The sequence below is a fragment of the Asterias amurensis genome, chromosome 5, assembly GCF_032118995.1.
Source record: "Asterias amurensis chromosome 5, ASM3211899v1".
Lineage (NCBI taxonomy): Eukaryota > Metazoa > Echinodermata > Asteroidea > Forcipulatida > Asteriidae > Asterias > Asterias amurensis.
The window spans coordinates 27,279,215-27,306,438 of NC_092652.1; the positions used below are offsets into that span (position 1 = coordinate 27,279,215).

The 27,224-nt window shown below is 38.8% G+C and overlaps 2 protein-coding genes across 3 annotated transcripts in view; one reads left to right on the forward strand and one right to left on the reverse strand.

Moving 5' to 3' along the window:
- The window catches only part of LOC139936938 (telomerase protein component 1-like), a 56,910-nt gene extending 40,330 nt beyond the window's left edge, over positions 1-16,580 (reverse strand). The window contains exon 1 of the mRNA XM_071931778.1: positions 16,501-16,580. The gene's annotated coding sequence lies outside the window, so the exon portion shown is untranslated. The remainder of the gene's footprint in view (positions 1-16,500) is intronic.
- Positions 1,658-26,662, forward strand: LOC139936939 (serine/threonine-protein kinase DCLK3-like). Of its 2 annotated transcripts, XM_071931780.1 has the most exons (6): positions 1,658-1,797; positions 2,838-3,425; positions 11,212-12,878; positions 15,028-15,160; positions 15,537-15,704; positions 26,446-26,662. In XM_071931780.1, exons 2-6 carry the CDS (start codon positions 2,897-2,899, stop codon positions 26,655-26,657), a joined length of 2,709 nt encoding a protein of 902 aa, XP_071787881.1. In that variant the 5' UTR covers positions 1,658-1,797; positions 2,838-2,896; the 3' UTR covers positions 26,658-26,662. The 2 variants fall into 2 exon arrangements, with proteins under 2 accessions (XP_071787881.1, XP_071787882.1); XM_071931781.1 differs by lacking the exons at positions 1,658-1,797; positions 2,838-3,425 and adding an exon at positions 7,036-7,203.
- The last annotated feature ends 562 nt before the right edge of the window (positions 26,663-27,224 follow it).

Sequence of the window (27,224 nt, forward strand, 5' to 3'; positions counted from 1 at the left end):
TATAAGTGCTGACCAATTCACGGTAATAATTTACGGTAAAAGTTATTCTCAACAAAAAATAAAAATAAGTGGAGGAGTGTTTCATGAAAACTGGCAGCAAGTCAGATAGAGAAAAAAAACATTGGGTGTTTTTCTGAGATACTTTGTAAACACTCCAAAAAAGGAACCAAAAAGAATTTTTCTTTTTTTTCAACATAGAGCAAGGAAGTTGCTCTATGGTTTCAACTAACTGTTTTTTATAATTTATTTTTTTATATTTTTTATTATTGAATATTAATATTAGCATTTAGCAATATATTGATTGTTAGTGTGGTGCTGACTAACTTGATACTGCTAATTTTGCTACTGCGCCCTCTCTTGACGTTTTTTTCAGACCTGGTGTGGCAGGAGATGCATGCCGGAGATTCTCAGTGTACCCCAATTTGTATACAAATTCTAGCCCTCATCCAAAAGAGAAGCATCAAATTCCGTCTTTTTTTAGACATTGGTCACTGTTTCTCCTCCAATGAGCAGGGTGACGGGGTGGGACAGTGGTTGTGTTTTGCTTATTAAGGAATATAGGGGGAGGGGCGGGGGTGCTTTTACGAGTCTTTGGAAATCTTCTTTCCCCTGGCGCATTCATTCATTAATTTATCAATTTATATTTAAAATCCAATGCAAAGCGCGTAATTACGGGGCCCGGGGAAATTTGATATTACAGAAATGTTTTAAAGCAGTCGAAAAAGGTAATCTACATAATTATTATGTTTTCTTCCAAAAAGTGGAACACGAGACCGATCCGCTATTTTGCAGCGTTCAAAGAATACATATTAAAAAACAACAAAATGTTTCATATGAAGAGTTTGTTGAAAAAAACTATCATTGAAGACTTGAAAAAAAAATGTTTTCTCTTTTTTTTACGTGGAAAGGGCCGTTTTGTTTTATATTTTAAAATGTTTAAATAGTTGTAATGTAAATGCACAACCGTTATTCACGCAACCGGCCAAAAATAATATTGATCTGTTGTGCTTGTCCGCTAATTGTATAGTTTTAAAATTGTGACAAATTATAAATATAATTGTGCCGTTTAGGCCTACAACACAATTTGTTTTGTAAAGGTATAAGTTTTTTTTTATCGATTAAGATTGTTAATTACACCTTAGTATGGAATTTTCATTTTCATATTCCTATAATGTAGGTGTATAAACTCACTGGATATCGTGTAGCTTCACTAAACCCTTTACTAATAATACAGTTGCATTCATCGGCGGCTTGCGAACAAAGCCGATTGCAAATTGGAGCATGAACGCAAAAATAACCGAGCTCTTTTTATATTATAACTTGTTAGGGATTAAAATACTTGACAAGTTATGTAGAACTCGTTTTTACAAAAAAAAATCAAGAAAACCCCATTTTTTCAAAGTTTTTCACGACCGAACTGTGATGGATAAATCACGCTTGAATAAACAGAAGATAGATGATCACATAAGCCCCACGAAATCCTCAGCTATTATTGTTTACACCATCCAGCACAGTAACTTGGTAACAACTAACCACGGCCGCAAAACCAATGACGTCATTAATTGATTGACAGATTTATCTAGTCAGGCTCCGTGTTCATCCCAGGCGCGAGTAATAGCATATTTAGTGGATACCAGACTGCTTGTAATCGCGACGGAAATTTTCATGGCTACACAATTTAGTGCTGAGCCTTTCCTTGCGCGAAGTGTTCTTAAATTATTAATGACAGTCAAATTTAGAAATAATGTGACGAGAAGTTCGATAAAAATGTGACATTTGCCGCAATAAAACATTGAGGTATGTATGATTTTATTTGTAGAATTGTAAGTGATTATAAATGGGAGGAGTGTTGATGAAAAGAGTCCGAGCATGGAGGTATTTCTACCTCCGACATGTCCGAGGTCCGAACGAACAAGCCAACCCGTGGACGTTGTTCTTTCGCCGTCTCCACGGGCCAACAATGCCCACGAACTGGCATCAACTTCAAGTTGCTTGCTCACTTTCTGCTGACAAAGGCTGTAGTTCATAAGTTCGTTTTCCATGGAGATTACTTCCTGTGGCCATAACTTAACAATATCAAATTTCTGTATTTAGTTTATAATAAATACTTTTACGATGAAATTTCAACGCTGAAAATAAAATATGTATAAAATAAATTGGGCTATATAATAGGCCTACATACAATACAAACAATAATAAATAAATAAAATAATACATTTTTTTTTAACTTACTTTTTAAATTGCTATTTTTTAAAAATCAGTAATTACTTTAAAAAAGAAAGATTTAAAGCCATTGGACACTTTCTGAACAGAACAAAAATTAAAAGTTCACAGATTTACAAATAACTTTAAAGGGTTTACGGAAGTTATGGTGACAGACTTCCCTTGAAATATTATTCCATGAATTAGAACAATTGTAAATTCTCGATATCGAGAATACCAGATTTATTTTAAACACATGTCATGACATGGCGAAATGTGCAGAAACAAGGGTTTTCCTGTTATTTTCTCCCGACTCCGATGAACGATTGCGATTGAACCTAAACTTTCTCTGGTTTGTTTATTTATATATAAGTTTTGACAAACAAAGTGTGGGCCTTTGGACAATACTGTTTACCAATGTTGCTTGTTTGTGCGATTGCTTTAAATTGTTTGATCTTCGTTTATTAAAACAAAATCTAATTGATGTGATTTTTTTTTTAATGGAAGTAATTATTAAGAGTAGTGGATAAGTGTTAGCGTGTTAGTGGAGTGTCTTCACATCAACAATGGCAACTTTTAAACTTTTGTTTGAAAAAATGTTTTTAAAATGAATTTTAATTTTTTTTTAAGTGTAGATAACACCGAATTGCAACCAAAATGACACCCCAACACTGGGAGAGGATGTTATTAAATTATGGGACGCGTTCGTAAGAACTCAGCAAGACGTATGAACACCAACGCCAACGACACCCTTCTTGCCTACCCCTTCAACAACTCAGATGTCCCCCCAGCCCCAGCAGCAAGAGCTCGCAAGAAACTTGTTCAAGCTCAAGAGGACAACACCATGCTGGTGGCTAGTCGCAATTCGGATGTCAGTGTCTCGCAACAGCATAAAGACATCACAGAGGAACAATATCAAGACTTGCGCAGACCGAGGCAGCTTCTCTTCTACAGGAATGGCGACCGTTACTTCCGGGGGAAACGGTTACGGATAACTCCAAATCGATTCCAGACGTTTGAAACCCTCTTGAGTGAGTTAACGAAACACATGTCCCTCCCTTATGGAGTGAGAAAGATTTATCAACCAGACACTGGTGTATCAATCACGGATATCGAGAACTTGAAAGACGGAGAATCGTACGTTTGTGCATCCTTTGAGAAATTTAAGAAGATGAACTACGGTGCTAATAAGTCAACTCCTGGTTGGGCAACTGGTCATGCAAGTAAGTATTTTGTGATAATAAAGTAGATTTGAAGCTTTGGTTCATGGAACCGTATGAAGTGAGAAAAAATAGGAGATAATAAAATAGTTTCTTCTTGAAAGGAGTGGCAATTTTGGGAAAGGTGAGATAAGTATGCCATTTTAGCAGTTTTTGTTGAAAAAAATTGCAAAACTTGGTTTATGATTAACGCTTTGTTTATCTTTGAAAGGAGAATGTGGGATTTTTTATTTATTTTATTTAGTAGGGTTGAAATCTTTTTTAGTGATAGATTGTCCAAGAGATGATTGTTTATAGGGCAAGTAAAAAAAAAATATTGACAAGATATTTGGTTAAAAAAATCAAGCCAACAACTTGAGCCTGGGCAAGCAGTTCCAAATATCAAATTTTGAGAAACTTTGTAGAAAACAGACTCACTGGTCACTTTGATTGTGGACTAAAAAAAATGAACACTTTTATGATGCAGTTATCAGCAACTATCCTGTTTACAATTAGGCACTACGCATTGTGAGATCGACAGTCTTTTTCTTGCTACTCAATAATTCCCATGTTAAATTGATAATTTTACACCTAGTTATTGCTTTATTATGGCTTTTAAGTAAATATAAAGAAAAAGTTTACAAAAGAAAAATGTATCACTGCTATTTACATGCCTAAATAATAGCCAAAGAAACTAACAGATTAACTGACCTTATTTTTCAATTGGTCAGCTAAATAGAAAAAAAAATTGTGTCATTTAGTACACACCTTAGTCCTCCATAATCCCACATAATGAAGATGTCAACAAAACAAAAACAATTTGCTTATATCTTGGCCTATTCATTATGTTTTAAAAAGTGTTAATTATTAATTTGTTACAAGAAAAAAAGGCTGAGCTGTTAAAATGAATTCAGATACATACGAAACACTTGCTACAGACTGTTGTATATAAATGTGGACAATACCACATTCATAAAAAATGTTGCAAATGTTTACTTAAACATTTCTGAATGTAAACATTCTGGTGAGCAGTATGCTTCACATACAGATATTTTTTCATTGAGCTTCCCTCTCAAAACTGTCCTCAATGCCAGCAGATCTATTTTGATACCCTAGTGTCCAGAAACATATCAACCATGTTTGTTTTAGCTAATCCTGTTACTTATTGATTTTATCAACTTCTCCTGTTGCATGTCCTATCTAAGAACTGTTATCATAGGGACAAATGAAAGATAAATTTGTTCATACTACATGCATTTCAAGGTGATCCCTCTGCTGCCGTTTCGCAGGTTGTATCGTAAACTTGGGTGGGATTCCTGGCTATTTGCAGTACAGGTTGAACGGATTCTGATCGACTACATGTAGCTCCCCCAAACAAGGATATCGACAAATTAAGGAAACCGCCCCAACTAGAACAATTTGTAGAGTGCTAGCATGTTGACCTGGAGGTTGCAGGTTCAAGTTCTGCTCTAGTCCTTTTTCTTTGTTCAACCAACAAATTACCCAGTCCATTCCCCTTGTGGCTTTTACCTGATACATTTTAAACAATACTCCATGGGTAAATGCCTTGTATAATTGAAATAAATCACCTTGCTTGAGAACATCAACTGAAGCATTTGGACACACTGGGTGCCATGTATGATTGAGTAAGTTGCTTTACAGATTGTATATTTAGGGAGTTTGTGTTGGCAACACCAAGCTGATTATGCCAAAGGTTAGCACCCATTCTTATTGAACTTTTGCTTACTTAAGGGCAACAGTTCAAACAAAACAACCCTCAGTATCTACACAAATGCTCCATACAGCAGTAGCTAGGCATTGGGTTATTTGTCAACCTTTTATTCTTTCACTGCAATACTATTTTACGGACTACCGCTAAAAGGGCTGTGATTTATTATCCAACAATCCTGGTTATTGATCAGATTAATGAGATCTTCTTACTACATTCCTCATGTCTGGATGATTTATAAAGACCTGTGTGATTTTTGCACCTTACTTAGTATGGGTGGTTAAGTTTTGGGTTCAGGTTAGTTGTGTCATGGAGGTAGAAATAGAAATCTATTTCTACCTCCTTGGTTGTTTCAATGGTTTATTGTCCATGATGCACTAGGCAGTATGACTTTAATTTCTATGTACACAGTTGACAATTTAAACCTGTCAACACACCTTTTTTTCTGGAGAGCATAATTTTCCTGTGCTTACTGCGCAGCAAAGTTGCAACAGTTACACATCAATTAAATGTATTTTATTGATGTGAACTGATTGGAATAGACTTAAAGTTGGGTCATTGTTGTTTTTGTTAACATAATGGTTACATTTATCGGCAAAATTGTACAGAAAGTCACCTGTGAAAGTTCCAGATGAATACAGTGTTTTGGGGTTGAACCATGGAGGACCTCCATGGTTGAACAAAGAATACAGTCTATCTTGCTAAGAAAACAGTAAAAATCTTGCATGGTATTTTCACACAAACATTGAGTCTATCCACGTTTGGGCACATTACAGCGAGTACAATCTGCATCTCTGGTGGCGAATGCGAATGAACATCAAACCTCAGAAATTTGAGAAATGATTCAGGCATAACTAAGTAATTTATAAAATTTAAAGTTTTGGGTGACAAATTATCCAAACCCTATAATACTTCCACAGGAATCCTTTATCAAGTAGTTTTTAAAAACTATCAACAGAGGCAGTACCTCTCACCATGATTTTAATAATCTTTGGACCAATCTATTGCCTTACTTTTAATTTTACATTTTAACTCTCTTCTACATGTAGGCCTATCTGGGCATGCTTTCCTAAAGTTGTTTGAAAGGAAAACACTGCTTCCAAAATTTCTGCTCAGCCAAAAATTAGTACGAAACCATACACATTAAATGTATTTGGGCTGTTAACCTTATTCTGGTAAGCGTAAGGTTTTGTTCTTATTTGTTTGGGGTGCTTTTTCTGTCCCGTGAAAACATGCCACCAAAGACTCCTAGATCTCACCTGCTCCGTCCACCTGTCAGTAGTTCAGAATGACACAAAGGAAACTATATACATACTTTTCAATTCAATATCTCTGCTGCAAAGAAATGTTGGTTTATGAATTTAAGCGGCACAAGGTTAAGAGGTTCTCAATCAAGTTACCTTGACAACAGAAACTAACGCTGAAAGAATGTTTGATGTATTCAGAGAATGAAGCAAATTAGGTCAACTTGCTAAACTTGGTCATTCTTCACACAAAAAATCAAGCTAGCTACAAATATTGAGGCTTAGCGTTGTAATCACAAAGGCCCGTCATGCCCCTCTGCTTTGAATTTCAAGAGCCCCCATGGTTATTGCATTGTACTCCATGTTGCACTAGGATTCTTGTAACGCTTCCATGATATCTTTGCTGTTCTCAAACCAGTCAGGTTGGTTAGGTTTAGTCACATGTTCATACAGCGGGATTTGATTGGATATTGCTGAGAGTATTTGTTAACCCTCGATGCTACTATGAAGAACCCCTCGGTGGCAATTAATTTATGTAATTAGTTCTTGAAAGTGGCGTGTGTTGCTAAGTATCCGATGATCATTGGGGCGCTGACTTGTCATTGTCTAACAGTTTCCCCCTCGTTGACTCTTTGTCTGTGAGATATCGATTAAAAGCACTGCTGTGTCTTTTTTGAGACAAGTCATTCTCTCTTCTGTTGATTACGAGAGTTGACTCTCTTCATTATGCCTGGAGAGTTTGGTTGCCATGGTGATTCAGATGAAGGGCCGTTATATTTCAAGAAATATATCTGGGGTAGGACCCAGAAGTGTTGTTGTCGTTGTACAGGTAAGGTTTGGGATGAGATGGAGACTAAACCAAGTCTTAAGACATTCGGAATGATCTGAGTTTATGTTAGAAGACATTGCCATTTTCTTGTTGTAGTCTTGTTTGGATACCTGGTTTTATATGGACTAGCAGGATAATGTGCTTTGCACAGCATCCCGCTAGTCATAGATTGACTTAGATTTGAATCATCACCCCATTCTTTGAGTTTAGTTCAAAGACAAAATCCTTTCTTAAGATAATCCAATTGGGGATTGGCATTAGAAGACCCAACCATTTTTTTGTGAATTAGTCTTCTACTACAAGCATAGTATTAACCAGAGCGATGTCTGGGTGTCTTTTTGACACCCTGTTTTACTTGGATGCCCTGTTTATCATCTCTTTCCATGTTGTGTATTGTAAGTCAATAGTTTGGACAGTTTGTAAATTTCCATCAAATTTTGACACCTTTTTACCAAATCCTGGCTGAAACTTCTTCTACATGTATGAGGATACTTTCTGGTTTTGGAATTGATTTAGGCTTCAGGCTCTAATACATTGAATCTTCAAAGCATTTTTGAGTTAAGTAATTAGACACTTAAAACAAAATGTGTCAAATTTATCTCTTAAGTTGAAGATTATGAATGATGAAATTTAATTCATGCCCTTTTCCTGCTGTCAGACTTTTCACTTTTTGTGAATATTCTTAGAGTCTAAAGATAACAGGAGGCATGATTGTTCACAGTAAGCAATGGAGGCACTTGACACCATATTGCCTTGGTGCCCCTTGTCAAAATGTACCAGCAGAGTTTTAGGTTGCCAATCGAGGTGCCCTTTGAAAACTGCCTTGGTACAAGAATCAAGTGTCCTGCTCGAAACAAATGACACGTAATATAAATTATATAAATCTGTTTCTCTTATTAGGCTTTGATTTAGAAAATCTTTACAAACCAACAATCCTGCTCTTACGTGATTGATAGAATCTACTCATCAAAATTAATTGGAAAAATTGATGCAATGTCGGAGCTTCATGTCATTGAGTGACTCAGCCAAAATTAAAAAAAGCTAAATTCATCACAAAAGACTATTCTTTGAGAAAGGATGCCCAAATTGTTACTTACAAACGTCATCATTAGTAACCATGGCAACCAGTCCACTGGCTAAACCATCTTGTTGATTTAATCAATGATTGCCATATAAACTTGATTGTGACATAAATGTAAATGCTGCTGCTGGAGTTTTCTATTTGAAGTTATTATAGAAGCACAGATGCATTTTAGAATGTTATCTCTTTTTTTCTTATCATGTTAAGCCATCATACTCTCTGTGAAATTTAAACAGGACCCGAGGCCTGAGGCTTTTTAATATCAGGGCCTAATTTCATAGCACTGCTAAGCGGCCGATTTTGTGCTTACTATACGATTTCCATTTCATAGGGCTGCTAACGGTAGGCACTGCTAACCTTCCCGGCATACTGCACAAAAATGAATGATGTAACAATGCAAATCCATGGTGAATGTGCTAGGGGATGGCTGCTTAATTTTCTTGCTAACTTGTGAAATATGCTTACACTGTTCAAGAAATGGTAACTGTTAAGAAGCGCGATGACATTGGGCCTAGGCCAGTGAACTTAAGACTGGCAAGGTTTGGTGGTCTTGTGGTTTTAAATTTAATTATACTACCCTACTGTTATGTGTAAATGTAGTAGCTTCCAACAACAAAATAATATATTTCTTATAGTCTGACAAGTATCTTTCAATTCTGATGATAATCAAAATTTTACTTCTTGCCCATAGACAAATAAGATCAATCTTCCCTCAAAACAATTTATATATTAAACTGTCTGGAGTTTGGTTACATTTTGATTCTGGTCTGATTAAAAAAATCTGGTTCTGTAAATATTTGGAGCTACAAGCCCTGTGGTCTCAAGCCCTGATTCGTTGATAAACTGAAGATAACCATTAAAAAGAAAATCACCACTTTTATTGCTATTTGAGCCCTTTTATGGCCATGGTTATGACAACATCTACAAAATTAATGTTCTGGATCGAATTAACGTCAGTGGAGCCCGAAAGACCATTAATGTCACTCAGTGCTTTTATCACTTGCAGTATTTACAGATGAATTCTTAACTTGCCACGTAGACAAATACAAATCTGTAAGCACTTAAATGCAAACATATGGCACTTAATTAAATATGCAGCCTTTTTGTTCCGGAACAAAAGAGTTAGTTTTAATCTATTGTGTTGTGGATACATGTGTTGACAATCCTTCATTCTGATTAATGGATTTTAATTTATTTTGATTTTCATTCAAGTTTTAAAATGCAATTTTGAATTTTTTGAGAAAATTTGTAAAAATTGTTACTGTAGAACCAGTTCTTACTATACAATTTTATAGCTAATGAAGGAATGATATTATTTTTGTTAACATAGATTTTATTTGACATAGATAAGAAACTGAAAGTGGCATGTAGGCAAAATGTGGATGCAATAAGTTAAAATATAGTGGTTCGGTTCTCCACATATTGTCCAAAATATTCTTCCTACACTGGTCCGATTGTTATGCCCTTAGGAAAAACCAGAATAATTGTGATTCAAAAATAAGTATATTAAAGCCTATAGCCTATACCACCTTAACATGTAGGTCGGCCCTTGTACTAAATAGAATGTTCTTACTCTTTTCAAAGAAAACAAATATTATGTTTGTTCTTTGTGAGATCAACCCTACATGTAGATGAATAAAACCACCCAGTCCCCCTAATAGCCCCTAGTGAAAGCCGTACTTCTACAATAAATCAAGCAGTTTATTTCTTCTTCTTCTATTTGTGGTTTTCACAAACCCTACATAAATTTTCACCAAAAATAGTATGACCTGATTTTAAATACACACATAAATACGCATATGCAACTGTCTACCAACCTGAATGCCAATGTATACAATCACCCTAATCAATAACCAGATTATCTGTCTAGAATCCTCAACCCGCTGACCCTATACAGGGAATGCATTTATTGCCCAATCAATACAAATCCTATCGGTAGAAACAGCTCTTTAGAGATCACCATGTTTAGGGTCATTCCAAGAATAGAGATTTGAGTTATTATATAGGTCTGTAAACATGACTCAACGTCAAGTTGAATTCATGAAACGTTACAATGGATTATATGAATACAAACTGTATATTAATATAGTAGCAGTGAATAGGTACACTATAGTATAGGTCTTGTCTCGTATCTAAAAGCCCCCATTCACCTTCATCAAGGCTCTTAAGATTCACCAGGTTGCTGGCGGCAATCCAGGTCAGGCAGGATCAAAAACGCTGGCAGTTGCTATGGGTGTTACTAAGGGCAACCAATGCTTCAATGCATGTTGTCATGGTGATGTAGCCATAGCAGCTGATTCAGCCAGAGCCCAACTTACAATAAAACAACTCACTTGACTGAAGTCCCGTACCCCTAGCAATGATTATTAAACTTGCGAAGTTTACTAATATTTACATGTTTGTGGCTGTTGCTGATGAGGTTCCTTCAGAAATAATGACAAAATCAAAAGGATAACGACTAGTTGTTATTTCCATGAAATAGTCTAGGATAGCTCAGTGTTGCGCTTATCTTTCTTGTTTTGAAATAAAACAGAACATCAAAGTAAAAAGCAACAGTACTTAACACTCAAGTGTCAAAAAACAAACGCTTGTGTCACAGCTGCAGACCTGATGCTGTGTCTTGAAAGGGCAAAGGCATCAAGGCGATGTCACCCTGTTAACGGGCACACTCTATGAGGAAATTGTAAATTTCTATTGAAACAGTTCAAGGAGCACCAAGGTTATAACAAAGGGCAAAGTAGGAATCACCTGCAATGCCTCTGTCTGGAGTATTAGGCATGAAACTCCTGCTCATACTTTGAGGAGTTGTAAACCTGAATCTGAATTCTTTTTAAACCTGGATCTGAATTCTTTAATTTTAAAATATCTTTCAATTCTTTTTGGTTTCATTTAATTTATCTGACTTCTTTTGATTTTATCTTCTACAGGTAAACACAGCCAGCTCCAGAGTGATCTGTACGGACATTTAAGCTACTCTTACCCAAGTACTGGCAAATATGCAGCTGCCTACGCAAGAAGCCCAGTAGGAGGTCCAGGACCTCTCAAGAAAGGAGGAAGTGGACCAGTGTCATTCTCTTTCTCTAGTGTCAGGAGACCTCCGCTATCTAACAGGGAGAGGGACCCAGTCTCAAAGTCTACTGGGGTGCTTTATTCTGATTACAGTTCATCCAAACCAAAACTCTGTAAGATTGCTAAGGCAGGAGCAAAACCTCCGCAAATAGTTTCTCTCTTATTGAACAAACGTAGCGTTCAATCTTATGAGCAGCTTGTCCAAGACATCTCCGATGCATTTGGACTTCCTAAGTATAAGAATCATAGGATTAGGAAGCTGTTTACGATAAGTGGGAAAGAAGTTAAAGGTGTGGCTGATTTCTTCAGGAATCCTGATGATGCTTTCATTGCATCAACGTCTAAACATCCACTAACACGAGATGAAGTTGCTGAAGTCTATGCGGATAGCTTTCCTAATATGCCTTATACCAAGGGTAATAGGAGACGGACTAAGGGTAGAGAAAGTAAGACTGATAGCAGTCTTGAAGACGATGAAAGAAGCGAGAGCTTGAGCATTGGTCCGCAGAAAAAATCAGAGAGAAAAATAAAAGTCATTGAAAAATCTCCAAGAGGGGATAAAGATGTTGAGGAGAAGAGTAAAGATGAGGTGGAGAGGGAGGAAGCAAACCTGAAGAAAGAGGAAGAATTAAGACGGAAAGAAAAAGAACTCAAGAAGCGAGAAGAAGATCTGGAAAAACAACTGGCAGCAGATAAGAAGACAAAGTCAGAGAAGGAACGTCTCAAGGCTATTGCTAAGAAAGAGGCAGAGCTCAAAGCTATAGAGGAATCACTTAAGAAGAAAGAAGAGGAGGAACAAAAGAGAAAGGAGGAGGAGGATGCAAAGAAAAAACGTGAAGAAGAAGAAACAGAGAGAAGACGTGAAGAAGAGAAAAGGTTAGAAGAAGAGGATCGGAAGAGATTGTCCGAATTAGAAGATGAACTAGAATATGATGATAGAGCAGAACTGGAAGATGAAAAAGAATTATTTGGTAATAAAGATTCTTACTCTGACGACATTCCAAGTGATGAGATCAATTATGATAAACGAGAACTTGACATTCTTGATGATGATGACTCGTCAAACGACAAAGAGAACAAACCAAGTTTTTCTTCCGATCCTCGGGAGATCGTAAACAAGGACTCCATCCTCAAGCGGTACACCATCGGCCCCAAAATAGGAGACGGTAATTTTGCCGATGTCCACGAGGCAACATTGAAAAACACAGATCAGGTTTTCGCGATGAAGATTGTTGACAAATCAAAACTGACAAGTAAAGAACATATGATTGAGAACGAGATTGGGATCATGAAGAATATCAAACATCCAAACATCGCGAAGCTCTTTGAGGAGCATGAGACAGAAGAAAACATCTACCTCGTGATGGAGTACATCAAGGGAGGAGATCTGTTTGACGCCATTACAGAAAGTGTGAAGTTCACTGAAGCAGATGCAGCAATTATCATTAGCGATATGGCTAGCGCCCTCGCTTACCTTCATGGACTTAATATCGTGCATCGCGATCTGAAGCCAGAAAACTTACTGGTAAGTTGAAGGATAAACTGAAATGATTGTGAATATTCAAAAGTTGTTTCTGTAACAAGGAAGAAGAATAATCATAGTTTGTTAAGCATCCAAAAACCCATCCACACTTAATTTGTGTTTGAGATGGAGGCTAAAGCTAAACCATGCATGGCTGGAATGAACAGTGCATTCATAAAAATAATCGTTATTTGATTTAAGATTTTCATTGTAGTGTACTATAAACGTGTCAACGGTGATATGTGCAGGCCTTGAAATAACCCACTGCAGCCACAGCAATTGCAGTGGTGACCTTCGCAGTTCCAATACATGTAGAGTGCCGCTTACCAGAAGCAAATTGTGAAGTTCAAAGTTCAACGCCTGTATGTGTCATCTTGTTCAAGAGGCATGATTTGTGTTTTTTAAAACACTTCTACGACTTGGCGCTTAAATTCAACACTATACATCTAATCCATGCGTTAATTTTGAGCGTTGAGTCGGAGATGGCAACCAATCTTGGAAGCAATCAAATCTGCCCCTTGCTTAACATGATGAAGCATATTACTGTGGGAGCTTTATTGACAACTTTACAATTTTAAATAAGGGCATCTCTATGAAATATTTTCATATTGTAAAGGAACGAAGGACATTTTGCAAGGGGTGGGGGTTAATTAGAGGTTTTTACTTTGTGTGCCGTGAAAATGCATGAATTTAACAATTCCCCTTCATTCATCATATTTTATTTTCATATTAATATCTTGTCATTTCCTCTCTTCATTTCATCCCATTTTTTTCTTGATTCTTCTGCTTGGCTAGTTTGCCAATAGAAAGGTGAGTCCTCAAATTTAGTGTGAAAATCATCTTTGTGTTGCTTCAAATATTTTAACACATTTAAAAAATTTCACAAACATTAATGGGTACATTATAAAATTAATGGATTGAGAAAAGAAGAAAAGATTGAAGGAAACAGTTTTAGTTATCCACATAACTTGCAGGAAAAAAAGTATGGTATAAATGTATGTCACTGTGTGGCAGATGTATAAGAAGCCACTATTATTGTTATATTATTTATCCCCCATCTGAAAAATTGTGTTGGGACAAGATATTTGAAATCCACAAGTAATTTTCAAGCATTGGTCCTTAATATCAGTAGAGCTTTAGTAATAACATTCCCTGACTAATATTACATTCCTACATTCCTGTGATTGAATTGAAAAGCTTTAATTATTGATTCCAGCCAATCCAAATATTTCTAATAACGTTATCTGCAAGGTCAGTAAATCCATTGCAAACAGACATAGCTTCGCTATCCTTGACCAAGCGAATATATTCTGCCTGATCATTGGGCAACAGAAATACTGTTTACAAAAATGGGAAATAAGCTGTAAGGAAGCACTCACTGAGTTTGATGTTTGTTTTGTTCACTGGTCACATGTGTTGTATAATGTCAGATACCCAACTGAACTTGCTCTCTGTTGAACAATATTGATGGATTGAAGAATTCATTTGAATGTTCATACACAATTTATTTTCATGGGTGATTTTGGTTTTCACTGCTTGTTCACGTTTGCCTTGCATTCAAATCACTACCAGTTTTCATTGCTGTTGCTTATTCCTAAATCTGTTCATTTTGCATCATCGCTAATAATTGTGAATTAATTCAGGTACATTTATCAGTTTGTTTTCTTGTTACTAAAGTCTTTATAGAAATGCTACATATGTATATTTTGCCCTTAACTGATTATCTGACTTTCATCCTCAGTTGCAAAATAACTGATCAATCCAAACGTTTCTGTGTCATAGAGTACATGTATCTATCCCACAATGAATTTTGTGTTTCTTACTGCACGCGTTTCTTAATCAATCAAGTAAATAAAAAGTACTCGATGTGCCAAAAGTGGCAGGTTTTTAAAAACTATTCCGACAAAATCTGTTTTTGAGCTGTGAATACACTGGTCTCATTTACACGCATGACACTTTCAGTTGTTAACTTATGTCCTCTAATTTGTCTAATAATAGTGGGGGAAACCCTAGCTGTACAAAGTAAAGTGGTTGGCCATTTCCATTCTTTGTTTGCAGTTTAAAATGTGCAGGTCTGTCTCAATGAATGAGATAAAATTATAATATAGCTTGAGAATAGTGAAGGTTATGAGATTTGTTTCTTTGTTTCCAGATCAGCAAATCATCTTCAGGAGATGTGACTCTAAAGCTAGCTGACTTTGGTCTGGCTATGGAGGTTAAATCACCCATCTTTACAGTCTGTGGAACTCCAACTTATGTGGCTCCGGAAATACTAGCAGAAACAGGTCAATATTTCACCTCCTTTTTCCCTCCTTAAAAGCGCAAAATTGTCTTAAAGATGTATAAAGTGACAATAATTTATGAATGTTTTTTTTTTGAGAAAGTATTGTTCCTGAAACGGAAAAGAAAGAGTTGTGAGATTTGTCTCGGAACTGGGCTGCTGTTTAATCTAAATGGAGACTCGTCCTGTAGGTGCCATGGGTTACATGTATTTTGAGGCCTGCTTAGTGTTTATTAATTGCTTACTTTGTTTGATATTTCCTAGTACTTTATTTTAAAATTTTCATTAGTTTTCATTGTACCTTGTTCGTTGTTTTGATCGAGTAAATAAGAATAACACTAACTAGACTGAATGAGATTATTTTGATTTTGCCTTTCCAGGTTACGGCCTAGAGGTTGACATGTGGGCTACTGGTGTCATTTGTTACATCTTACTGTGTGGGTTTCCACCATTCAGAAGTTTAGATCGTGACCAAGAAGAGTTATTTGAAATCATCCAATCAGGAGAGTTTGTTTACCTCTCACCGTATTGGGATAATATCTCAGATAGTAAGTAACCAATCAAAATCTACCCTTCAAAGAATCACTGATTTGTCTGTTGTTTTGACTGATTTTTAGCTGTGTGTCTTTTTTGTGGATTTTTAATTGTACAGCACTTTGCGATCGACTATGTTGTTTCTCTAGAATTTCAAGGGACTTTTAAAGACTCATTTGTTTGAATATTCTATTTTTATAAATGATTTGTTTAAAAATATGTATATTATTTCATGTGGAAAAGTTTCCGTATGGTGCCACCACTTTTTCATTCGATATGAAATAATATAATATCTAATTTACCTCAAAGAGATATCCCTTTTTGTAAAAATGAAGGAAAAGTGGTGGCGCCATACGGAAAGTTATCCTTTCATGTAATTATTTTATGTTATGTGTTGTGCAGAGAGGCTCCTGCGTTATGCGCTATCAAAACATCTCCTATTATTAATAAAGCCTACAAATGAGTTTACAATTGGGATCCACACACACATTACATATAGTCAGATTCTTCTAAAATATTATAAGAACATTTAAAACAAAAAAGACATTCCACATTTCTCTGTATATAGAATAGATCTTGCTATAGTTTGCCATTCCGTTTTGTCCAACTCTGGCGAAAGTTCCGTATCCTGCTTATTCATTTGTTTTGAAATAAACTAGTATGCTTACAGGACGTATGAAATTGGGCCCGATGACAACCATCTTAAAAGTATTTGTAGCTGAAACTCAAATGTATGGCAAATTGACTTAGGCTAACCTCTTTCTAATACAGACTAGAATCTAGGCAATAAAGGTATACAAAGTAACTTACTCTGATTCTGGGCAAGCCTAGTAGCATTTCCTTCCTCCATGGTACCATAGAGTAAGATGGTACATTGTAGCATGCAGTCCACTTATGTGACCCTTGGAATAAGTACGGGCATGAAACGGCAAGTCTGATCATATAGTAGCTCTTTAGTTTTATTGAGATCTGTAAACGGTGAATCTGTTGGGTGAAGACACGCAAAGACGTCAGTTAAGGTCTTCGGCCCAAAACAGAATGCTCATACAAAATATACAATAATAATTACATAAACTAAACTTTAAAAGAATAAACAATGAAACGATAAAACAATACTCGCGGTTCGCGCCAAAATTAAGGACGCGACCGCCATCTTGGATTTAAGGCAAATTAACGGTGAAATGCAATATAAACAGGTTATTTCCAATCCCAGAAGCAATGATAAAATAAACTAAAGGATCTCCAAAATGTTACATTCAGTAACACTGCTAAGATTATTAGGAAAGGCTCTAGAGGTAATAAATATATCTAAACACCGCAAATCAATAAATAGCTAGCGTGATGTTGCAAAAGCAACCAGATATCCACTAAAGTCAACAACATTCTATAAACAAATTGAGACTTGAGGATAGTGCTTATTACATACTATTTAATCTAAGTAGTAATTAGGAAAACATTTAAATGCAAAATATAACAAGATCTTTACCTGTTGGGTGAAGACACGCAAAGACGTCAGTTAAGGTCTTCGGCCCAAAACAGAATGCTCTTGAACCGGAAAGCAGCCCGCAGAGGGCGCTAGCCATGCAAGTAAAGCAAATGATTACGTAACATAAAAATAAACGTAGGGGGGGGGGTTGCATCGCACCCGTGACATTATTCCCCCTGGAGAAAAATGTCGTCCTCGGCATGCAACTAACATAACCTATGTTACATATTTACACAATGGAAATTTTACAACTTATGAAAACAAAATGGTGGCAAATGTCTTCCATACCATCCAACCTTTAAACAAAACTCTGGTGTTCCAAGCATTTAGTTAGAACAACAAAAAGGTAAGTATTCTATAACTAAGGAGCAGAACACCAGTAATTTAAATACATCTCTAAATGGTTCCTTCAAAAAAGACTCTGTCTGTTTGGTAGACAAAACTTAATGCAGAAGTTAATTACATTACAACTTCAATATCTTGACACATTGAAAGTAACAATTATAACGAAATGAACATAACTCAGAGAGATTTTTTGTTTCTTTCTCTCTATAACAGTATTATTTAAATAATACTTCGTTATCTTCATTGAGTTACAATCAATAATAATACAGTGTATATACAATTGGGGGGGGGGGGTTATTAGATGGAACTGTGTTCTTGCAGAAGGAGACGCAGACAAGCTTTTCTTCTTGTCTTAGCCATAGTAGGCTCTTTCCACTTGTCGAACAGTCGTCGTCCATTGCATATCTTTTCTTGGCGTGATGTATCTCGTGCTTGCAGTTGTTTGGTTTGACCTATGAAGTCATAGGTAAACCTTGTGGGCGGCTGTCTGTTTCTGATAGGTCTAGGGCTCGGTGGCGAAAGATATACCGTACTTTCAGTGTCGTTCGACTCATCTGTAACATCAATAGTTTGGGTTTCCAGTAACTCAGGGGTAAGTTGCGGTGGTGCGACAGGAGGGGAAACTTCAACGACATTGCTTGGCTCAAGATCTATGATTGGTGTGAGGACAGGAGGTGATAGTGACGGAGATAGTGAAGGAGACATTGACGAAGATTCAGTTTCTACTGGGATGAAGTCTATGTCTATCTCTTCGTCGCTAGTTTCACTATGATCCATGATAGTTGGAACTTTCTCACTCTCCTGATGTTCGTCTGACTCTAACTGGGTTTCCTGATGTGGTTCATCGGCTGTTGTGTTGTTCTCTTCTAGTGGGAGAAACATGCATGGAGTCAGCATGTTTCTGTGCACAGTTCTTTCTCTACCGTCACCGAGGGAGCGGAGGCTGTACACAGGTAGATCTTTGTGCTTTGAAATCACAATATAGGGCTGTGATTCCCATCTATCGGCTAATTTGCATGTGCCAATGAGGTTCTTGTTTTGGATGAGGACTCTGTCACCTAGACGTAGAGGAGCGATGGAGGAACCTCTGTCATACAGGCGTTTCTGCTTCGACTGCGCTTGTTTGACGTAGTCGCTGGCCCTTGTGTATGATTTCTGTAGTCTTTCTCTCAGCTGCTCTACATAGTCCGCATAGTTTGAAGTAGACTCTCTCTGAGTGGAATTGAGTCCAAACATCAAGTCGACTGGTAGATTTGGGTGTCTACCAAACATCAGGTAGAACGGAGCATAACCGGTGGAGTCGTGACGTGTGGAGTTGTATGCGTGTGTCATTATTTCGACGTATTGCTTCCAGTCTTTCTTCTGATTTTCTTCTAATGTCCCAAGCATGTTAAGGAGCGTATGGTTAAAACGCTCTGTGACGCCATTTCCTTGAGGGTGATACGGGGTAGTTCGGCTCTTTTTGATGCCACAGATCTTGCATAATTCTCGGATGAGGTGGCTTTCAAAGTTGCGACCCTGATCAGCGTGTAGTCGTACAGGAAATCCGTAGTGCTGTATTATCTTTTCCCAGAGTATCTTAGCAACTGTGCCTGCCTTCTGATCGCGAGATGGAAACGCCTGGGCATACTTGGTGAAATGATCTGTGATTACCAAAATGTTTTCATAGCCACCTTTGCTTCTTTCCAGCTTGAGGTAATCGATGCAGAGTAATTCCATAGGCTCAGTTGTGGTGATGCTGACCAAAGGTACACGCGTTTTTGTAGACGGAGTTTTTCTTAGGCAGCATCGCTTGCATTGTTCACACCAAGTTTTGATGTCACTTGCCATCTTGGACCAAAAGAAGCGGGTTCTTGCGATGTCGAGCGTTCTTTCGTAGCCCAAGTGACCGAAATCATTGTGGAGTGATGTCATTACTGTGTGTCGAAATTGTTCAGGGAGAACAAGCTGTTCGGCTGTTGATCCGTCATGGGTCTTTCTGAGACGATAGAGTACGCCGTTTTTCATGTGAAGCTTTTCCCATTGTCTTAGGTACATGAGGCATCCGAGCTTTTCACAACTCCTCTCTGCTCTGGTTGGTTTTCTTCCTTTCTCTAGATAGTGTATGACTCTGGATATGTCCGTGTCACTTCTCTGAGCGGATATGATGTCTTTCTCTTGTAGTCTCGGCAACTCATTTGATGGGAGTGACGTGTGACTCTGTGTCATGACATCGCATCTTGCAATTGGAGGTTCGATGAAGGGAGTTGTTTCGGGTGGGTGACTGTTGCAGATAGCTTGCACGATGTGGGGAGGAATTGTGATTGCATCCTTTTGGAATGACAAGAGACTTCTTGAAGTATCCGCTTGCGATTTGCGAGAGAGTGCATCAGCCGCTCCGTTGTTCTTTCCGGGCTTGTATTTAACAGTGAAATTGAACTGAGATAGTGCCGCAATCCATCTTTGGCCTGTCGCATCTAGTTTGGCAGATGTAGTGACATAAAGGAGAGGATTGTTGTCTGTCAGCACGGTACATTGGTTGCCCAGAAGATAGTCTCGTAGCTTGTCAGTAATCGCCCACTTCATGGCTAGGAATTCTAACTTATGTGCTGCGTAGCGAGATTCGGCGGGGTTGAGTCCTCTGCTTGCGTAAGCGATGACTCTCTCTGTTCCATTTTGGACTTGGCTGAGGACAGCTCCGAGCCCTACTCCTGATGCATCGGTCTGGAGTATAAACGGGAGTGAATAGTCGGCGTAGGCGAGGATCGGTGGAGATGTCAAGTACTGCTTTAACATGTCCATCGCGTTCTGACACTCTTCTGTCCAGATGAAAGGTGGGGTTACAGATGGAGAGGTGTTTTTGGTATTCTTCTTCTTTCGTCTTGGGTCACCAGCAGTGAGCTTGTAGAGAGGTGAGACAACGTGTGAGTATCCTTTAATAAATCTTCTATAGTAGCCAGTGAAGCCGAGGAAGCGTTGTAGTTCCTTGCGATTAGTGGGGGTTGGCCAGTGCTCTACTTGTTGCGTCTTCTCTGGATCAGTACTAATGCCTTTGTTCGAAACGATGTGTCCGAGGTATCTAACTTCTTCTTGGAGGAGGTTACACTTGGACGGCTTCAGTTTCAGACCGTGTTGCCTCAAACAGGAGAACACTTTAGAGAGGCGGTCGAGATGGTCTTCGAAGTTGGCAGAGAATATGATGATGTCATCGAGGTAGAGAAGACACGTGACGTAGTTTTGCTCTCCGAGACAAGTCATCATCAGACGTTGGAATGTAGCTGGGGCATTTGCTAAGCCGAAGGGCATCCGATTACATTCAAATAGTCCCATGGGGGTAGTGAACGCTGTCTTAGGTATGTCTTCGTCTTCCATTTGAACCTGCCAGTAGCCTGATGTGAGATCTAGAGTGGTGAAGAGTTGAGCATTTCCAAGAGCGTCCAGTGCTTCATCGATGCGAGGGAGAGGATATGCATCACGTACAGTTTTGCTGTTCAGGCGACGATAGTCAATACATATCCGCAGTGAACCATCCTTCTTATGGGCTATCACTATCGGTGAGGCGAATGGACTGTTACTTCTGCGGATGACACCTGCTTCTTCCATGGCCTTGAGATGATCTTTGACAGCTTGGTATTGTGAAGGAGGAATTCGGCGGTGAGGAAGTCGAAAGGGTTGATTGTCTATGAGTGGGATGGAGTGCTTCATCGTCGACGTACATCCAAAGTCCAGGGGACTGGATGAGAATACGTCAGAGTAATTCTGAAGGAGACTCTCTAGCTGCTGCTTTTGTGACTCGCTGTCTAACTTCGCTTTGGATAGGTCAACAAGTGGTGTATGTTTAACATCTCCTGGACTTTCATGGACTTGGCTCAGCTGATAAGAAGGAGAAACATCTTCGTCTTCCTGTCTAGCTTGTAACGTTTCGTAGTCTTCATTGAGTGGTAGATCATCAATGCGCTGGATGTATGCTAGCTGTGCGAGTTTGCAGTTGCGTTTGATGGTTATGGGCTTGGCGGAGATGTTGCAAAGTCTCACGGGTACTTGGCAGTTAGATTCAACATCTGTGACCAGGTTGCTAACTTTTAAAGATGAAGAGCTTCGAGGAAAGTTTTCAACTACTGCAGTGTACGGACCTTTGCCAGGGGGTGCCTGACAAATGATGTCTACTTCTTGGCCTGCTGGTATCACTCGGGGGTATCGGCCGATGTACCTAGCGTAGCCGATGGTACCGTCGCTGTGGCTACCAGGTTCTGAAGCAGAAATACTGTTGAAGGCTGCATACCATGCAGAGCTCTTCGGAGGCAGGAACTTATTACTCTTTGTCACTTGATGGTCTCTCTTCACTGCTCTGATGACATTAGTACCAATGAGGACTGGAACGTTTCTACGGTAACTGTCTGCTTGTACAACAAATGTAGGAACATCCTTGTAGACGACGTCCATTATAGTGATGGTTAAAGGGATGACACCTCGGTGAGGAACGCTGTGCCCACTAGCACTTTCGATGGAGACTTCTGAAGGAGAAATTTCCATGTTCTGGAGCTCAGGGTTTTGCCTCAAGATATCTTCCGTTATCGACGTGATCTGGGAGCCAGAGTCTATTAGGGCAGTGTAGTTCACACCATTAACGTTGACGACGTCTTCGTTTGTTGGACCGATCAATTGCTGGTGATGGAGAGGTATGTTACCACCGTGGCATATTGAAGACAGACGTGGTGCAGTGTTTGAAGGAGAACTTACTACTGGGCTCGCTGATTCCCGGCCTCTGACGGCTTGCCCATTGGCCGTGGGCCGTTGGAGTTTAAAGGGGCACTTCTGCATCCTTTGGCAATATGACCTTCATTGCCGCATCTGTGGCAGTAGAACACTCGTTGACCAGAGGCATGTTGGTCTGTTCTTGGTTGCTGAGGTCCACGTGGAGTTTGATGAGAGATATGATCTACCCTCAGAGCTAGTTGATGGACAGTGGCGAGAAGTTCTTGTAACACATCATGATCGGTAGTTGGTTTGGGGCTCTTGACATCTGGCACTTTCGGTGAGGATTGCTGATATGGAGGACGAATCTGCTGCAATTGTTGAGCTTGAAGCTTGGTTCCTGTCTTTGCAGCTGCTGCAATCCTAGACTCTCGTTCCAGTTGACGAAGTTCAATTTGAAGTTCCCGAAACGTCATATCTCTGGGCTTCATCGGTGCGAGTCTCTGTGTAACTTTCTCGTCTTTGACGCCTCTCATAAATTGTTGCGTCAGCATACTGTTTCTATTAGGAAAAGGGCGACTTAGGGTTGACTTTTCCTCTATGGTTCTCAGCGTTGCCTCTAGTTCGACGGCGTAGATGCTCGGTAGTTCGGTGGGATGTTTCACACGCTCATAGAAGCTGGCTAATGGATCACCAGTCAGGAATACATCTCCGAACTGTGCTTTGAGTTCTGCAAAGGCGTGGCTTGGGGTCTGATGTGTTGGATGGAGATTGAGTACAAGTTTTCTTGCAGCGCCACCAAGATATCTCACGATGGTAGAAAACTGGATTTCTTCAGGCATCGAAGTAGTTTCGATGAGATAATTCACGTCTCGGACCCAATCTTCAATGGCGATTGTTGCACCTTGGTCACGCCCTGTAAACATAGGTACACTTTTCACTTGATGTGATGGAAGTAAACGGTGATGAGATGAAAGCGTAGTGGAGTTGCGGTCAGGTAGGTGGTGATTCTGAGGTGTGAGAACTGGATAGTCGGTTGAAGAAGAACCTTGCCTCGGCGCTTGGCTAGACCTCAAAGGATAGTCATTTGAAGAAGACCCTTGCCTTGGCAATGTGGTAGACATCATTGGAGTTGACCGTTGTGCATGAGTACCTGGAACTGATTGATGCAGTGAGCCTCGGGATAGTCTTCGCTCGATGTTTCCCAGTTGCGAAAGCATGCGATCGGTTGTTTGCTGGATGTCGCCTAGTTCTTCTTGGAAGGGAGAGGTATGTTGAGGTCTGTTCGGAAGAGTTCGACGAGATGATCTGTGACCAAATGCTGCTGTGGACGATGGGAATTCTTCCTCGTCAGACATGCTTCCAAGAACACAGTCCAAAGATAAAATACAGAGTGACAAAGTATGCAAAAGAACACAATTCAAAAGTATCAAAAATGGTCATCAATGCAATACCTTCACAAAATGTAAAATGGCTGTCAGAAAAAATGATAATATCAATCCAACTGAAGCAATCATGAAATGCAATCAATGTAACCAATGCAAAAACAAATCAGCAATAGCAAAATATAATCTTTGAATGCAAATTGGAACACATCAATATTCAGAAGAAGAAAAAATTCTGTACGCAATTGAAGTACCAGAAACAATGGAATTTTCGTGCGACAATTCTGAAGGAAATGACTTCAATTATCTCTACCCAATTGAGGTAATAAAGAGAAACTTTCACACAGCTGGACAATCAAAATGTCTCAAATACAATACAAAAGAATTTACAGGTGTTCTTTTACACCCCAGGAATTTAGCATCGCCAAAGGCAAACAACAATGTATGGATTAAAGTTCTTTTCAGCTGAATGAGAACTTTAAGTACCTACTCCCATTAAGTGGACACCTGTCTAAATGCCAGACAAGATTAATGACTCCTAACAATACCAACAATACCAAATCCGAATCCAAAATACAATTGAGACTTGATTCAATCAAATTCCAATAATGTCAATGTTCATAATGGGAATTGTTCATCAGCTGCTTGTCTGGTGGTAACAACCGAACGCACTCTTAATCGGCACAGTGGAAGAGTACAAAGGAGGTCTTTAGTCCGTGTGACAATGCTATTGTGTTTATTGTCCTGATGATGGTGCTTTCCCGATCGTATGAGTTTAAACAACTATGAGTTTGTCCAAAATGGAGGCGATCGAATTCTTTGCGAGAGTTCGTGAAATCTGCAAATTTTTATTATTGGCAAAATGTTCAAGAACACCGCGATAAACTTGTTCTTGATGTTGGCGAAAATGTTCAACAGTTCCGATCGTGAAGAAAAAACATCCGGCACTCAGGGGCGTTGAAGAGGCTGGATAAGGTTGCTCAATCACGGGTGATCCAAGTCCGATGGTAAGGATACGGCGGTCCAAAATTCTTCACGTCTGGAGTGTTGAGGGTCTCTCCGATCCGCGGGGCAGGGTTCAGGGGGGAAGGCCGCTCTGCCCGCTGGAACCCGGCTGTCCTGGCTGGGGATGCCTTCAACGTCTTGATGGGGTAATCTGTACCGGTCACAAGATTGACGGGTATAATGTACTCTGACGATCAAGTGATGCTTGATGCCGTCGTCGATATGCCCGTACCCGGATTCTCCACCAAATGTGACCCTTGGAATAAGTACGGGCATGAAACGGCAAGTCTGATCATATAGTAGCTCTTTAGTTTTATTGAGATCTGTAAACGGTGAATCTGTTGGGTGAAGACACGCAAAGACGTCAGTTAAGGTCTTCGGCCCAAAACAGAATGCTCATACAAAATATACAATAATAATTACATAAACTAAACTTTAAAAGAATAAACAATGAAACGATAAAACAATACTCGCGGTTCGCGCCAAAATTAAGGACGCGACCGCCATCTTGGATTTAAGGCAAATTAACGGTGAAATGCAATATAAACAGGTTATTTCCAATCCCAGAAGCAATGATAAAATAAACTAAAGGATCTCCAAAATGTTACATTCAGTAACACTGCTAAGATTATTAGGAAAGGCTCTAGAGGTAATAAATATATCTAAACACCGCAAATCAATAAATAGCTAGCGTGATGTTGCAAAAGCAACCAGATATCCACTAAAGTCAACAACATTCTATAAACAAATTGAGACTTGAGGATAGTGCTTATTACATACTATTTAATCTAAGTAGTAATTAGGAAAACATTTAAATGCAAAATATAACAAGATCTTTACCTGTTGGGTGAAGACACGCAAAGACGTCAGTTAAGGTCTTCGGCCCAAAACAGAATGCTCTTGAACCGGAAAGCAGCCCGCAGAGGGCGCTAGCCATGCAAGTAAAGCAAATGATTACGTAACATAAAAATAAACGTAGGGGGGGGGGGTTGCATCGCACCCGTGACACTTATACAAACCACTCTCACCATTCCAATGTGCTGAGCCTTCAGCCATCCACACACATGGTGTCTGGTCACACCCAAATAGCCAACTCACCCTAGCCTTAGCTTTCACTGGCCAGGGCTGGAAAACTAAGAACTAGGAATGTCATTGTATAGAAAGTCTTTCTTCTTGACCATGCTGCTAAACAAAGAGAGCTGGACTGAATGGGTGTTACCCAAAGGAATGTAGTCCTACTGGATGTGAACTGATAAAACTCAAATGAATGTGTTAATCTCTTCTTCACAAGTCACTGACTTGTGAAGGGTGAACCCTGGACCAAACTACAAATAAAAAGGGGAATTTTCACGGCAGGGTTTGTGGTAACACAATGTACATGAAATATCTCTCCATGAGATGTTGTGGTTCTGAAAAGAACTGGTGATGATACACAACTCTGTGTTTCAATGAGCATGTTCAACTGTTCTTTGATGTTCATGAAATTATACTTTCAATTAAAACAATTTGTCTTTTAAATAATTAACCTTTTTTAAAATTAATTAAACAAAAATACATCAATTATTTCAAAGCACATTCCTTACAACAAAACTTAACCATTCAATTAGATTTCCCAGGCAAATTTGTTGCAAATTTCATATCATATAAATAAATAAAAATAAAAGAAAAAATGAGGGTGTAAATCCGTATTTGTAATCATGTTGCAAATCCTAATTCCCACAATAAATAATTAAGTGAAGGGTGTAAAATTTGTTAAATATCAGTTCTATATTTGAATATAACCTGACGATGTGATATCTAGAGTTGAGTTTTGGTAGAGTCACATGAAACACTAATTATGACTACTATGCTCTCCATCAGGTGCCAAAGATTTAATTGATCATCTATTGGTAGTCAGTCGAAGGAAACGCTATACGGCAAAACAAGTCATGAAACATCCATGGATCACCAGCGGAGGAGGAAAGCTTAAAGAAGCGCTCCCCAATCTACAGAGAGAGGTTTCCATGAATCTGGAAAAGAACTTTGAAGGCAGGAAGAGTGGAAGGCGTAAAGGAGGAGGAGGGGTTCGATAGAAGAGTGGGGGAGGGAGGGGGATCCGTCTTGTACCTCAAGCTGGACATCTTCAGAGCCTAACTTCATGGCTGTGCTGACCGCCGAATTCTGCACTTACAATCACTGTTCTCGCTTACTATGCAAGGGCCAAATTTCTGCGCTAGCTGTGTAAGCCTAGTAACGTGGAGTACCCACACACAAGCAGAATAAACTCCTGCTAGCCTGTAAATTACACTTGACGTAAGTGCGGAATTCCATGCTTCCACAAGCGCCGATTCCTTTCTATGAAATTGGTGCCTGTAGGGTAGAGTGGAACAGGCTCAATAGAAAAAAGCTAAGTCAAGAAAGTAAAGTTAATGGTGGTAGTTCTTCAAATCCATTTATACTTAAAGCAGTTTTGTAATCACAAAGGCACACTAGTACTTAATAATACATGTATTCAATTAAAGTTTGCATATGGGTTAAACCAAAATGAATATACGCAATAATAGTTTTACAAAATATAAAACCAAAGGGGAAATCCACTGCCTTCCATGGTAAATAACCAATGCCAAATGTAAAATTGATTCATTCATGCCAACCTCTGC

Bases quoted from the DNA above. Each gene is read 5' to 3' on its own strand.
- LOC139936939 (XM_071931780.1), top strand. From the start codon at position 2,897: ATGGGACGCGTTCGTAAGAACTCAGCAAGACGTATGAACACCAACGCC. The intron at 12,879-15,027 runs GTAAGTTGAAGG...CTTTGTTTCCAG, and splicing joins TGAAGCCAGAAAACTTACTG to ATCAGCAAATCATCTTCAGG. The intron at 15,705-26,445 runs GTAAGTAACCAA...GCTCTCCATCAG, and splicing joins TTGGGATAATATCTCAGATA to GTGCCAAAGATTTAATTGAT.